Genomic DNA, 12,546 nt, shown 5'->3' with positions numbered 1-12,546 from the left:
TGTAAACATTTTTTAAGTATATTTTTTACATAAATTAGATTTTTGTGAAAACTATACAAGGCGTATACATGGCGTATACAACATATGTACATCAAATTAAAGAGAGTTAAATGCTCCATGAAATCCATTAAAGGGTTTTTGAAAAGTTTATATTTAAAAAATACTTAGTTTGAGCTTTTACCGTTAATAACTCTTGTAGTTGTTGTTTCCAAAAAAAAATATATATATGTATATACATAATTATACCGCTACGCTCACCTCAATGATCTCTTATCAATCTCCGTATACATTTTCTCGATTTGAGAATTATAGGTATTCTGCCATTATAGAAATTAAACAGAGCAAAAACAAAAGCAAAGCCGAATAAAAGTAAAGAATCAACATCAAAATGCGTCAAAATGAAAATAAGGGAGCACGAATATCGATGTGAAGCAAAACTCTCTGGGAAGACAATACCTGTGAATAATTTTACCATGGTTTCACACGGACAGGTTCAAATCAGTGTCTTCATCTAGTCAAAACAAGCAAAAATTGTGATTTTTGCCTATTTTTGTAAGGCTCCACAGGGACCCATAGGGGGCCTAGACAGTCGGGGCATTTTTGTAAATGGACACACCCCCACCCCTCCGACCGTATCTTTGACCAACACACATATATGTAGGAGTTTCCCCCTAATGTGCATAAAAAAATGTATGTACTTATGCATACACCTGCAAGTAGACATTTTTGTTAGCAAATAAAACATCAATTTATGATGCAACTGATATCGTTTGCTCATTTACTTATCTTACCAAAATCTAGTTATTTATTTAGTCCCATTTTCCAACGGTTTATTCGTTAAGAACAATAATTATATATTTTTCTTTAAATAAAACACAGAACTCTTTAGGATGCTTTGTATCTAAAATATTTGCCATTGCTAGTTTGACATTTCTCTTCCTTTCTTGGAAATAGGGTTGCTGCGTTGGATTGTGGCAACCCAATTTCATCAAGTGTGGTGAAATTTCCACTATAGACAGAAATGTTTTTTACAGCTTTCTGAATTTCGTTGTACACTTCTATCGATACAGATTTATAAAATTTTTTTATATAAATAGTTTAGACATATGTATATTGGATGTATATCGAGCCCTAACCGCCAAAATAACGTAAGCGTAATTTTTTTAATTTTGTTTTCGATGCAGAAATGCATCTAGATGCTCTAGGAATATTTCTGCATCAAAAACTAAATTGTGAAAAAAATTTAGCTTACGTTATTTTGGTTGATAGGGCTCGATATATATATTGTATATATTACAATATTAAATTTACAAGAGATTGTTAAACTTAATAATCACTGATTCAATCACGGTACTTATTATTCTTCTTTTGATTTGACTGGACACAAAATTGATTTTTCGTTATGTACGCACTCAAACTAGTTTTGACTTTACAGTAGGTTAATGCTTTCTGATGTTTACTGATTTTAAAATGTTTTATTTTATTTCATTCCAAGATTGCAGTAGTATTTGCGAGTGCATTATTATTCATATAATTTTTTGCTATAATTGTGAAGGTTAATTTACCAAGAACACTTGCACTGGTCTTCTTAAAAAATATCTGTCTACCTAATTTTGGAGAATGTGAATATGAAAATTTCTTTCCAAATTAATATTCTTTGGGAGATGGGGGTAAACGCATGCGCTCTAGAAGTTAAAATCTTATCATAAGAACCGAGGTGAACTTTACATGGTAAAGTTTACTGTGCAAATCACAGCTCTCACCACTTATTGCACACTTCACCACTTACTTCACAAGTTCGCACCTGCTTGATCAAAGGAGCAACGCAATAGATTTTGCGATAGAATTTTTTTTTAATAAAAGAAACTAAAGTGAACCGACTTTAAAATGCAATATTAAAATTATTAAATTTAACTAAATACTTTTTCCTGTGAAAATTAAACCAAGATAGGGTTTATCTGTATGCATACATACACCTGCGTTCCACTAATTAGAAACGAAATTCAAAATGATATTGTTTGCATATTATGTTTATGTGTTTTTTATTAATTTTAATTTAAAATATAGTACAATCTGTAACAGAAATCACAATAATAAAAGTTTCAAACATTGCAAAAATGCAAAAAAAAATAATGATTAAAATTAAAAAATTGTGATCAAAATTTCCAAATTTTGATCAAAATATGTATTAAGAAAATTTTCGGATATGCAGTTCTGTGCCCAATTCAATTGTAGTCTAACAAAGGGCAAGTCTCAAGTCGTTAAAAATTACCGTTGATGTTTTAGAACTTCTTTTGTGGAGGGACATTTTCTAAATGTCCTGAATAAGAATTTGAAAATTTGATGACAATTTTTTGAAGTTTGATTTTTTTTGCAATTTTTAAAACTTTTATTATTGTGGTTTTTGTTACAGATTGAACTATATTTTAAATGAAAATTATTAAAAAAAATAAACATGATTTGCTCATTTACAGCTGACAACAACAATTGCATTGTAGCAATTTTCGTTAATTCATAAAGAAGTTTTCACTGCATACATATAGGTATGTATATGTACACCTACGTTCAACTACAGCTGTGAACAGCGGTTCAATTTACACAGACGAACGAGAGCACAAAGCGTGTTGCCCGAGCACGAGCAACTCGGTGCCCCTGCGTTTATACACGGAAACTTTTGTCGACGCGATTTTTCACATTCCCTTTTGGTGTTGCTCGTTTCATTTACACACGGCGATTTTTGTTGCCGCAACTCGATGTTTGTCGGAGAGAGCCATGATTCAATAATACAAGGTTAGATAATTATTGACAGCTGCGGTTTGACACTCCCTTACAAAATATGCATATACAAATAAACATATTGCACAAAAGCTTATACTTTTATTTCACACCAAAGCTACACTGTTTCCATGTAAATTTGCAAAGAAGCAACACGGTGCCACTGCTAAGGGAGCGGTGCGAGAGAGACAACTGTCAGTTTATCGAACCTTTTATTATTGAATCATGGGAGAGAGCGCATGTGTATTCGTCCCTTTTCTTCTCACCCCCTCTCTTCCACATGCGAGCAGAATTGAATTCAATACTTAAACTGTGTAAAAGCAGTCTAAATGAAACGAGCAACACCATTGGTACTAGCCATGAGTAATAGCGCAATTTTTTTGGCGCTAGCTCAATAACTCCAGCCTGAGAACATGTAACACATCTGCGCGATTTTATCGTAGTAAAAACTGTCAATTTATAGACAAACAAAAAGTATTTAAAAAAAATATAAAATTCTTAACTTTTCTACATCAAGGGCGTGTGTGAATCGGTAACAAAGTTCTATGGGGAAAACTGTGTTACTATGGTGAGAGAGTTTTGCCAATTTGCTGTGTGAAATGAAATCGTTTTTGACAGCATTAAATATTTGATAACTGCAGATTTATGCGGCATAAAATATTACAAATCGAAGTGAAATTAATATTTTAAGAAAACATCTAACATCACTGATCGCAATTCATCAATTTAAGCTTTTATTTAACGAAAAATTTCACACATCAACAATCTTTGCGATTGTCAAAATTTTCTATTCATTTGTCAAAAATTTCACTAGCCTCATAAGCTACTGAAATTTTATTCACCTGCTAGTTGTCAAAAATTTACTCGCCGCGAACTTTGTTACCAATTCACACACGCTCCAAGTATGTCTTGCTTTTTTACGTTCAATTTTGCTTTAATATTGTGAAATCCAAGGCGAATTTATATAAGGTGGTGTTGTTTAATCAGCTGTGTGTAGCGTTTGATTGTCAAAATTTTATATTTTGCTAGTGAGTGAGTGAAAACGTGAGAGTGTTTGTATTTTCTGTCGCCCTTTTTCATTCGGAGTAGAATAGCTGAAATTTGAAAATCACCAGCTAAAAGCAAAAACAAAATACAAGTAATTGTTGTATTTGTTGAATTATATGAATTCGCCTTGGTGAAATCCTTCTATTGACCTTTTTCGTTCTCAAAACGCGGAGTCTGCGATTTCAGGACGACCAAAAGAAGAACTGTGAATGTTCGAATAAATCGCTGCAGCAAAATCGCATAAGTGTGTGGTTCAAACTATGGTCGGCATTGTTGTGTGGATACCTTAACTCGATTTTTGTGAAAACTATAAAAGGTATAATTATGTATATTTTATCCACTAAAAGAACTTTTTCTAACCAATAAGGCGAAATTCCCCACAGTAAGTGTTGCCGTGCGTACAAAACGAAAACGCTGCACACAACCCAAAAGTACTCCTCGGGGACCAAACCATGAACCAAAAATACAGAAAGCGATGTATTTGTAACTGGTTTTGAGAAAAAAATTTGCGAAAGCGGGTTCGTCAGCATGAACGAAAGACACAAGGTCACGTAAGAACAAGAAAGTGAAAAAAGTCCATTTTTTTAGCGGGTTCTACGCCATCTTGTTTCACTGGAAAACGAGCGAAAAGTAAACAAAGCAAAGAAAACAACGAAAACCAAAATTAGCCAAAATTATTGTCAGCTACTTTAAACGCACAATTTAGGTAAAATGATGCAAAAAAATGCTTTAAAATGTGTTGTCATGTTGAATTAACTCTTCTTTACTTGAATAAAAGTGTAAAACAGTGGTGCTTGTGATGTAAACAAACGCTCAGCTGACGAACCCGCTTTCGCAAACTTTTTTCTCAAAACCAGTTACAAATACAACATCGCGTTCTTACGTGATCTTGTATTTTTGGTTCATGGTTCGTCAGCTGAGCGTTTGTTTACATCACAAGCACCACTATTTTACACTTTTATTCAAGTAAAGAAGAGTTAATTCAACATGACAACAAATTTTAAAGCATTTTGTTGCATGATTTTACCTAAATTCAGCGTTTAAAGTGGCTGACAATAGTTTTGGCTAATTTTGGTTTTCGTTATTTTCTTTGCTGTTTACTTTTCGCTCGTTTTCCAGTGAAACAAGATGGCGTAGAAGCCGCTAAAAAATCGACTTTTTTCACTCTCTTGTTCTTACGTGATCTTGTGTCTTTCGTTCATGGGACCAAACCAAGAATGATAGAATAGGGGTATTCTCTGAGTCTTGCAAAACCCTTGCAAGGTGCACGGATTGCACGGTTTGCAAAGCTGTCCTATACGAAACCCGGTTTTTTCCGTGCAATCTGTGCACCGCGCAAGGGCTTTGCAAGACTCAGAGAATACCCCTAATATTGTTCGCTGCACCGTGCATGCACACATTATGGACACAGCTGATCAGTTGCCATTTGATAAATCTTAAATTTTTTACAAAATGTAGTAGTTTACGTTTTAAACGCGATTAGCGATGAAAAAAATTAAACCTGTCGTTAATTTGATTCGCCTTGGACAGCACAATTATAATTCTGGATTGAGGATACAAAAACAATTGAGTACTCAAAATGCTGAAGATTGGGAAAACTTTCGTAATTATCTTATTCTGCAGCAACACAATCCTGTTTATACTATAGGAATACGAACAAAGAATTACACCGAAGAAGATGAACGACGTTTACGCAAGCTGGGAGCTGAATTCTATCGTACAAATCGTGGCGGTTTAATCACATTTCATGGACCCGGTCAGTTGGTCGCATATCCTATAATTCACTTGCGTCAATTCCAACCAAAAATGCGGTGGTATGTTGCAACACTGGAGCAGACTGTTATTGCAACTTGTAGTAACATGGGCGTTTTGCAGGCAACTGCGACATCAGATACAGGCATATGGGTGGGGAATAACAAGATTTGTGCTATAGGCGTACATGGCTCCCGATATGTTACCACTCATGGTATTGGCCTTAATTGTTGTACAGATTTACATTGGTTCGACCATATTGTGCCTTGTGGTATTGAAGGAAAGGGAGTAACTTCATTGAGTCGGGAACTGAAACGGCATGTAGGCGTAGAGGAAGCCTCAAATGTATTTGTTAAGTGTTTCTCTGAACATTTCGGATGCCAAATAAATTGTAAAGCTTAAATCGGTTGTTTTCTTCTCACTCAACTTTTATAGTCTTAATCAAAAATAAAGTGACCCCAAAATTTCATTCTTATATATGTATGTACATATTAGGCCGTGAGAGCAGAAGTGGGCTAACCCAAAATAATTTTTTTGTACTTACCTATTTAAAATAGTCTCAAACGTGTTACATTTCAAAATAACAGTCGCTCATTCCTTAATTTTAACGTACAAAGTCTATCCTCAATTAAGGATTATGGGAATTTATTTTAAAATTTATTTGAAACTTCTTTACAAAGTTAAGTATAAAACAAGAAATTGTGAGTTAGGCCACTTCTGCTCTAATGGCCTTATATGTACCTAATGCTGTGAATGGGTTTTGTTATCTAATCGGCACAATATAAGAAATTGTACAAAAATTTAATTGTAATGTACTACGTAAAACATGATTTATTTAAATTAATTTTCAACTCTTTGCTGTCAATTACAGCTTTACCTCTTTTAAGGGCCTCAATGCGACCGAGTTCACGTTGCTCTGCTTTGCGTAAGCGTCTTTCGGTGCGAGATTCCAGACCATTGTTGAAATACCTGTCCCGAAAATCGAGTGAGATCGGAAAGGTACATGCAGGCTGCGCAACCTCCTTTGTATAAAGCACATCAAGTTTTTCATATGTGAGTAACCGACGAGATGTAAGTCCTGAAAGAGGTTGTTCCGAATTGGCTACCAGCATAAGAGAGCCATGTTGTGGAATCATGTCATGGTTATAGTCTTCCCTATAAAAATTGGGATGATGTTCAAATGTTTATATATTTTTGGTACCTGTTGATACAAACCGATGGTACGGCAGCCAACACACCAAACGACCGCCTACTTTCAAATGTTGTGCAGAAAAATTAAGAAGATCATGATAAAGGTGTTTTAAGGCATAATGAGAAGTAGACGGATAATGAGGCATATCTTTAATTCTGGTATTTTGCTTTGATGTCTTCTTTGTCTCTACTTTTTCAGTGGCTTCACGAATACCATATGGTGCTTGATAAGTGCATATGTAAATATAATAAATAAGACGAAATAATGACTTTGAAATGTTACAACTTTAAAGTTATAAAACAGGTAGTATATATGTAAATGCAGGGTAATACAGCAAAATCTTACTAGTTAATTTACCAAGCCAAGACATCAAATAAATTGAAAACTTTGTATATTCATATGTGTGGGTACATATGTGTAGTGTTAATACTATTTACTATTGTAATTTGTTCATTTTTGTACTTTGTTATTTTTGAAATTATTGAATTAAGTTCTTTTTCAATTTATGTAAATCAAAAAGAAAATTTTTGGTTACTTCAGAATTTTTTCTTCTTTGAAACTTAAAATACGTTAAATGAAAATTAAGATTCTGGAAGGGGGAGTATTGTAGTGTTAATACTATTTACTATTGTACTTTGTTCATTTTTTTACTTTGTTATTTTTGAAATTATTGAATTAAGTTCTTTTTCAATTTATGTAAATCAAAAAGAAAATTTTTGATTACTTCAGAATTTTTCTTCTTGCTGAAAGCATGTATATTATTTTGTTAAAGAGATAATTGAAATACATAAAATTAACGTTTTTAACCACACCACAATATGTATATGTATTTGACTTACGATCTGTTATAATGGCGTCGAGTTTTATATCTTCGCGCCAGAGGGGCTTAGAAAAATCCGATATAATTACATCGAGGTATCTATCCCCACAACCGTATTGTTCAAGATTAGAGCGAACTCTCTCATCCTTTTCCCGCACTTTCTGTGTTATACGGCTTGGCCGTGAACGTCCATGGAGCATCATAAAATCAATATCAGTACCAAGTACATAACCTATGAAATGAATCATAAATGGAGCCTGCTAACATTATTTTTGTACTAAGTCTACCTACCCCCAAAAATTGCGGCACTCACCAATAAGGATCCAGTACCTACAAACGGATCTAAAACTAAATCATAGTCTTTAACCAGTGCTTGATTTGCCATTAGAAGACTTAGTTGTGCATCCATACTAGTATTGCCGATAAATTTACGTTTTTTCAATGAAAGCTCTTTAATGAGTTCTCGCTGGCCATTGGCAATCTTCAGAGAAGAATAAATAAATAAATATAATTATAAGTTAATCTTAATGTCGATAGTTACTTACTAAACGTCCAAACAGTACATCCTCTGGTTCTGGCGACACTGCTGATGGGTCGAGCCCATAAAACTCAATATAACACCATTCGTTTTGAGGAGCTTTTAGGTCCACAGCGCCATGTAGTGGCAGGTAATCCAGTGTCTCTATTTTTTCTACTTTTTCTTTTTGCGAAATATGTTTATTGTAGGTCTCAACAACAATCTTAAATGTACTTTTGGTATATGGTTCAACTAGATCTTCGTTATTTGCAATGAAATTTCCTAATTTTTCATGGAAACTACCCAGGTGTTTAGAATGAGACCACAACTCATAGACACTTCGCAGGCTCACAGAACGGGAAGCTAATTTCATAACCTCTTCATCATTAGGAAACTCAACTATCCAAAACGGTTTCTTCAAAAGAAATTATGAATGGGGTATTGGTAACCATTACAATATTTGTTACATACCATTAAATTTATGTCCAATTTTTTATGTTTCAAGCCAAATAGCTTAAGAATGGAGTTAAATTCCTATAGGAATATAAAAGTAATTACATGTATGTACATACATATGTATTTACGAATATTTGCTAAAGCTTGAATCAAGTATCTATACGTACTGCAACACGAAAATCTAAATGCTCTTGTGCAAACCACAATATATATTTTTTCCACCTATTCGTCATTGTGAAACGTTAAAAATTGTTTGTTTCCAAATTAATTAGCGATGGTAATCATTAGTGCAGTTATCCGTAAAAAGACATAGTACGCGGTGGTTTATTAGCCGCCTACTGCAAGACAAAAAATGTTAAGGCGGTAAGAATAAAATTTCCTATTTCTTATATTTTTACTGATTTGCTGGCTAAATTTTAATTTTGTAATTATTGGATCTACAAAATTATCGATAGTATCTAAGTTTTTTATTTTTCGCTACTATCGATTTATTTTTTAGTATTATCAGAACAAATGCAGTTTGGCTCTAACCGGCCGTCTTCACGTGCTGGAAAATCTCGCTTGCGTGACGGCCTATGCGAGAAGCCGCACAACAACAACAACCGCAAAAAGTGCGAAGCATGCTTTTTCTCGCATACCGAGCGGTATGCGAGCTCTCGCTTGCTTTCAACTGTCATTTTTGTTGTTTGACAGCTATGTTCTCATTTCGCAGAATTTTTCAGGCTAGCAACATCGTTTATTTTGGAGGCAAATACAAATTTAGAGGCAGCCATTTTTCTTTTGAAAATAGTATACATCTCTTTATGCAGATTTTCTAATTTTCTCAAACTTTTAAGAGGCTGCAAGGCTTGAACCTTCTTGTTTGGCGACATTTTACAAATGAAAAAGTATGCCGTCAAATGCACAGTCAACAAAACTCTATCTCGCTTGCGAGAGAAAAAAGCAGAACGCACGCGAGATTTGCAAGCATGTGAAGACGGTAGGTAAATCTCACATTAAAAAAAAATGGAATCGATAGATATGATTGAGCTGAGTATAACGGTATACTTCTTCTTTTGGGGAAACAACAACAACAACAATTATCAAAGGTTAAAGTTCAAAATATGCTAATTTTGAAAAATTTGATTTCATTTAATAGGAAATTTGATTTCCTTCAATTTGGTTTCCGTACTTTATACATACGTTGTATAGGTCTAACAAAAATTGAATTAATGTAAAATAATTATAAAAAAAAGTTTACAAACCCCAGTAGGAAATTTACATGATTCAACTTTCACAGGCGATTAGTTGAACCAAAAGTTGAACAAAAGTAGGCAGCCGACCAACTTCATTGAAAGCGATTAGTTGAAAGGCCGTTTACACCAGGCGATTGTTTCTTTCAACTAAAAATCGCCTGAAAAATCGCCTCATGGAAATTCCCTATAAGTGCGGCCGATACCGCCTACGCAGAAAGGTGTTCTGTTCCCGTCTTCACGTGCTGGTAATTCTCGCTTGCGGGAATGGCCGTCTCCACAGGATTCAATTTAGGGCCGGTTGTTCAATGTCTGATTAGCACAAATTGGAGGTAGAAGCTCCGGTGAAGTACACCGACTGCATTATCGATCACATGTTAATTCCATGATGTCGAAATCGTCGATAGTGTAGTGGTAGTGATAACCAGACATTGAACAACCGGCCCTTAATGTGTCCAGCTGTCAGTTTGGTCACTAGATATAAGTTATCAGTGGCAATATTTGTGTGGGCTTTTTATATCTTGATATAATCATTGGTAAGACAGCTTTTTGCCGGATTTAATCAGCTGTCATTTTGGTAACTTCTTCTTCTTTATTGGCGCTGTAACCGCCTAAGCGATTTTGGCCGAGTCCAAAACAGCACGCCAATCATTTCTCTTCTGTGCTAACTGACGCCAATTGGAATTGCCAAGTGAAGCTAAGTCCTTCTCTCGCCATACACCAGCACAGGCATGATGAGTGACTTATAGCGCGGTAGTTGGCGCGTATGGTGGGGTCGCCTTTCTTGTGGATTCTGCTCATCATCGTCTTCCGAGGCAACCTCGTTGTCTCTGTTCTCTCTCTGGGTTGGTGTGCGCCTTGACCGCCAGCGCCGTTATGCGCTTGCGTATTTCTCGGGCGGTACCCACGCACTCGATCCCCAATTCCTGTGCGATGGATATTAGTTGCTCCTTGGGTATACCATCTAGCCATGCTGTGTTGATTACCTCCGCCATTTTGTTCGTATCAAACATATAATAATTTTTTTTTGCACGCGTACGATCTACCAAGAGTCCCTGCTCGGACGCCAATTGTAACGAAGCGTTTTGGTTGCCCCGGTGCTTCTTCTACAATGCTGGGGTATACTCGCCGTGTCCAGGGTTCGTTACAATAAATTTGTAGTTTCGGGGCTCTGGTAAATCGTACTGATTATCTTAATTTCTATGAAAAGAACTTATAACAATTGAAAACATTCGGTAGCGTTACTTGCAGTGGCTGGGTTCCGTTATGAGCCCGTTAGGCTGTAGTGGCGTGGCTTTGGTAGGGCAGCTGTAGGCGCTTCAAAGATTAGGGCACAGTTAATTGCCTATACGATACCATAAAAAATATATTAATTGTGCGCGTTATGTACATCTGAAATTCTCATTTTGTGTTGGCAATAGCCATGAAAACCATAATGAACGTGCAACCCTGTGCCAAACTCGACATAACCACCTCCGAGCAAACTAAGCAGCCGCCATTTAATTTGGTAAACAAAAGTTTGTCTGCATAACACCGACCTAAGTGGTGTTCTGGCCGCGTCGGTATGTAGCGTTCTAGCAATGTGAGTTGCGCTCTGTTCGTGCCGATGAGTGGCGCTCTAACAACGTCGGTGAGTAGCGCTCTGGTGACGCCGGTATCGGCGCTCTCGCAATGTTGGAGAGTAGCACTCTAGTCGCGTCGATGAGTGGCGCTCTGATGGCGATGTAAACAAACGGCTAATGTCAAAGTCGCCCAACTTTTTTCCTAAATGCGATTATAACGGGCTACTAAGAAGAAGGCGTCGTGATCTTGTATTTTTGGTTCATGGCTGTGTTCTATCTTCGCTTGATGTTGCGTGGTCGTGCAGCTACATGTTGCTGTGTGATGTTGCGTTGTCATGGCAGCGAAGATGCTGCTGGGTGTTGCCATGACTTGTGTTGCTTGACTGGCTGTTGCGTGATATCGTATTGCTGATTTATGTTATGGTTGTTTGTGTGGGCTAAATTTCTTGCTGAACATTTAGTCCCCACAAATTATTTATAAGTAGCTCTATTTGTAATTATGTGGATCGTTACTCCTGTAGAGAACGTTTTAAAATTGATATTAATGATTTTTTTTTCAAATAATTTTCTCATATGTTGTTATCCTGTAAGTATAATTATGTGGATCGTTACTCCTGTAGAGAACGTTTTAAAATTGATATTAATGATTTTTTTTTCAAATAATTTTCTCATATGTTGTTATCCTGTAAGTATAAATATTAACACTAAGGGCCGGTTACTCAATATCTGGTTAACACTAATCTGCGGTTAAACATCGTTATCGACATCTTCGACTCCATGCATACAACAGGGAGTCGGTAACGTCGATAACGATGTTTAACCGGAGATTAGTGTTAACCAGACATTGAGTACCCGGCCCTAAGGCTGTGTTTCTTTATACATTCCGGATAATCCCATTTCACAGCCGGAATAAACAGAATACGTTTGAAATATACGTTAACATATCATCAGGAACATTCTAAAGAATATGTAAACAAAAAAGTTTATTCCACACGTTCAGAATGAATAAAGAAATGCAGCCTAATTTTTGTATAACGTGTTTTTTTTCCTGCTTATCTGTGAGGACAGTGTCCGGCAGATAATTAAACAAATAAATAAGTAAAAAGATATAAGCTCTGATATATATTGCTCTTGAAGCACTAACCAATTAATCAAGTAAGTCGTGAGAGTTCAGCTGGAACAAAAATGCTTCA

The 12,546-nt window shown here is 35.7% G+C and overlaps 2 protein-coding genes across 4 annotated transcripts; one reads left to right on the top strand and one right to left on the bottom strand.

Moving 5' to 3' along the window:
- Positions 1–5,222: 5,222 nt before the first annotated feature.
- On the top strand, positions 5,223–5,977 carry Lipt2 (Lipoyl(octanoyl) transferase 2). Its single transcript, XM_017625163.1, has one exon. It carries the CDS (start codon positions 5,308–5,310, stop codon positions 5,974–5,976), a length of 669 nt encoding a protein of 222 aa, XP_017480652.1. The 5' UTR covers positions 5,223–5,307; the 3' UTR covers position 5,977.
- Positions 5,978–6,198: 221 nt separating this feature from the next.
- On the bottom strand, positions 6,199–9,013 carry LOC108369940 (tRNA (guanine(10)-N2)-methyltransferase homolog). 3 transcript variants are annotated; one of them, XM_017625160.1, is made up of 8 exons: positions 8,958–8,974; positions 8,727–8,897; positions 8,575–8,637; positions 8,132–8,518; positions 7,900–8,067; positions 7,606–7,843; positions 6,790–6,988; positions 6,199–6,729 (listed from the first exon to the last, which is right to left on the bottom strand). In XM_017625160.1, the coding sequence occupies exons 2-8, from the start codon at positions 8,790–8,792 to the stop codon at positions 6,390–6,392; spliced, it is 1,461 nt and encodes a 486-aa protein (XP_017480649.1). In that variant the 5' UTR covers positions 8,793–8,897; positions 8,958–8,974; the 3' UTR covers positions 6,199–6,389. The 3 variants fall into 3 exon arrangements, with proteins under 3 accessions (XP_017480649.1, XP_017480647.1, XP_017480650.1); XM_017625158.1 differs by having other exon boundaries at positions 8,727–9,013; XM_017625161.1 differs by having other exon boundaries at positions 7,606–7,818; positions 7,878–8,067; positions 8,727–9,012.
- Positions 9,014–12,546: the final 3,533 nt, after the last annotated feature.

This window comes from Rhagoletis zephyria, unplaced genomic scaffold, assembly GCF_001687245.7.
Source record: "Rhagoletis zephyria isolate East Lansing unplaced genomic scaffold, Rhagoletis_zephyria_1.1 Rzeph_scaffold_03922, whole genome shotgun sequence".
In the NCBI taxonomy this organism is placed as follows: Eukaryota; Metazoa; Arthropoda; class Insecta; order Diptera; family Tephritidae; genus Rhagoletis; species Rhagoletis zephyria.
Note: the sequence above shows the minus strand (reverse complement) of the source record. Positions and strands in the feature narration are given on the sequence as shown.

Excerpts from the sequence above, each read along its gene's own strand:
- Lipt2 (XM_017625163.1), top strand. The coding sequence starts at position 5,308 with ATGAAAAAAATTAAACCTGTCGTTAATTTGATTCGCCTTGGACAGCAC.
- LOC108369940 (XM_017625158.1), bottom strand. The coding sequence starts at position 8,792 with ATGACGAATAGGTGGAAAAAATATATATTGTGGTTTGCACAAGAGCAT. Across the intron at positions 6,989-7,605 it reads CGACGCCATTATAACAGATC|CACCATATGGTATTCGTGAA; the intron begins GTAAGTCAAATA and ends GCACTTATCAAG. Across the intron at positions 6,730-6,789 it reads TGTTGGCTGCCGTACCATCG|GGAAGACTATAACCATGACA; the intron begins GTTTGTATCAAC and ends CAATTTTTATAG.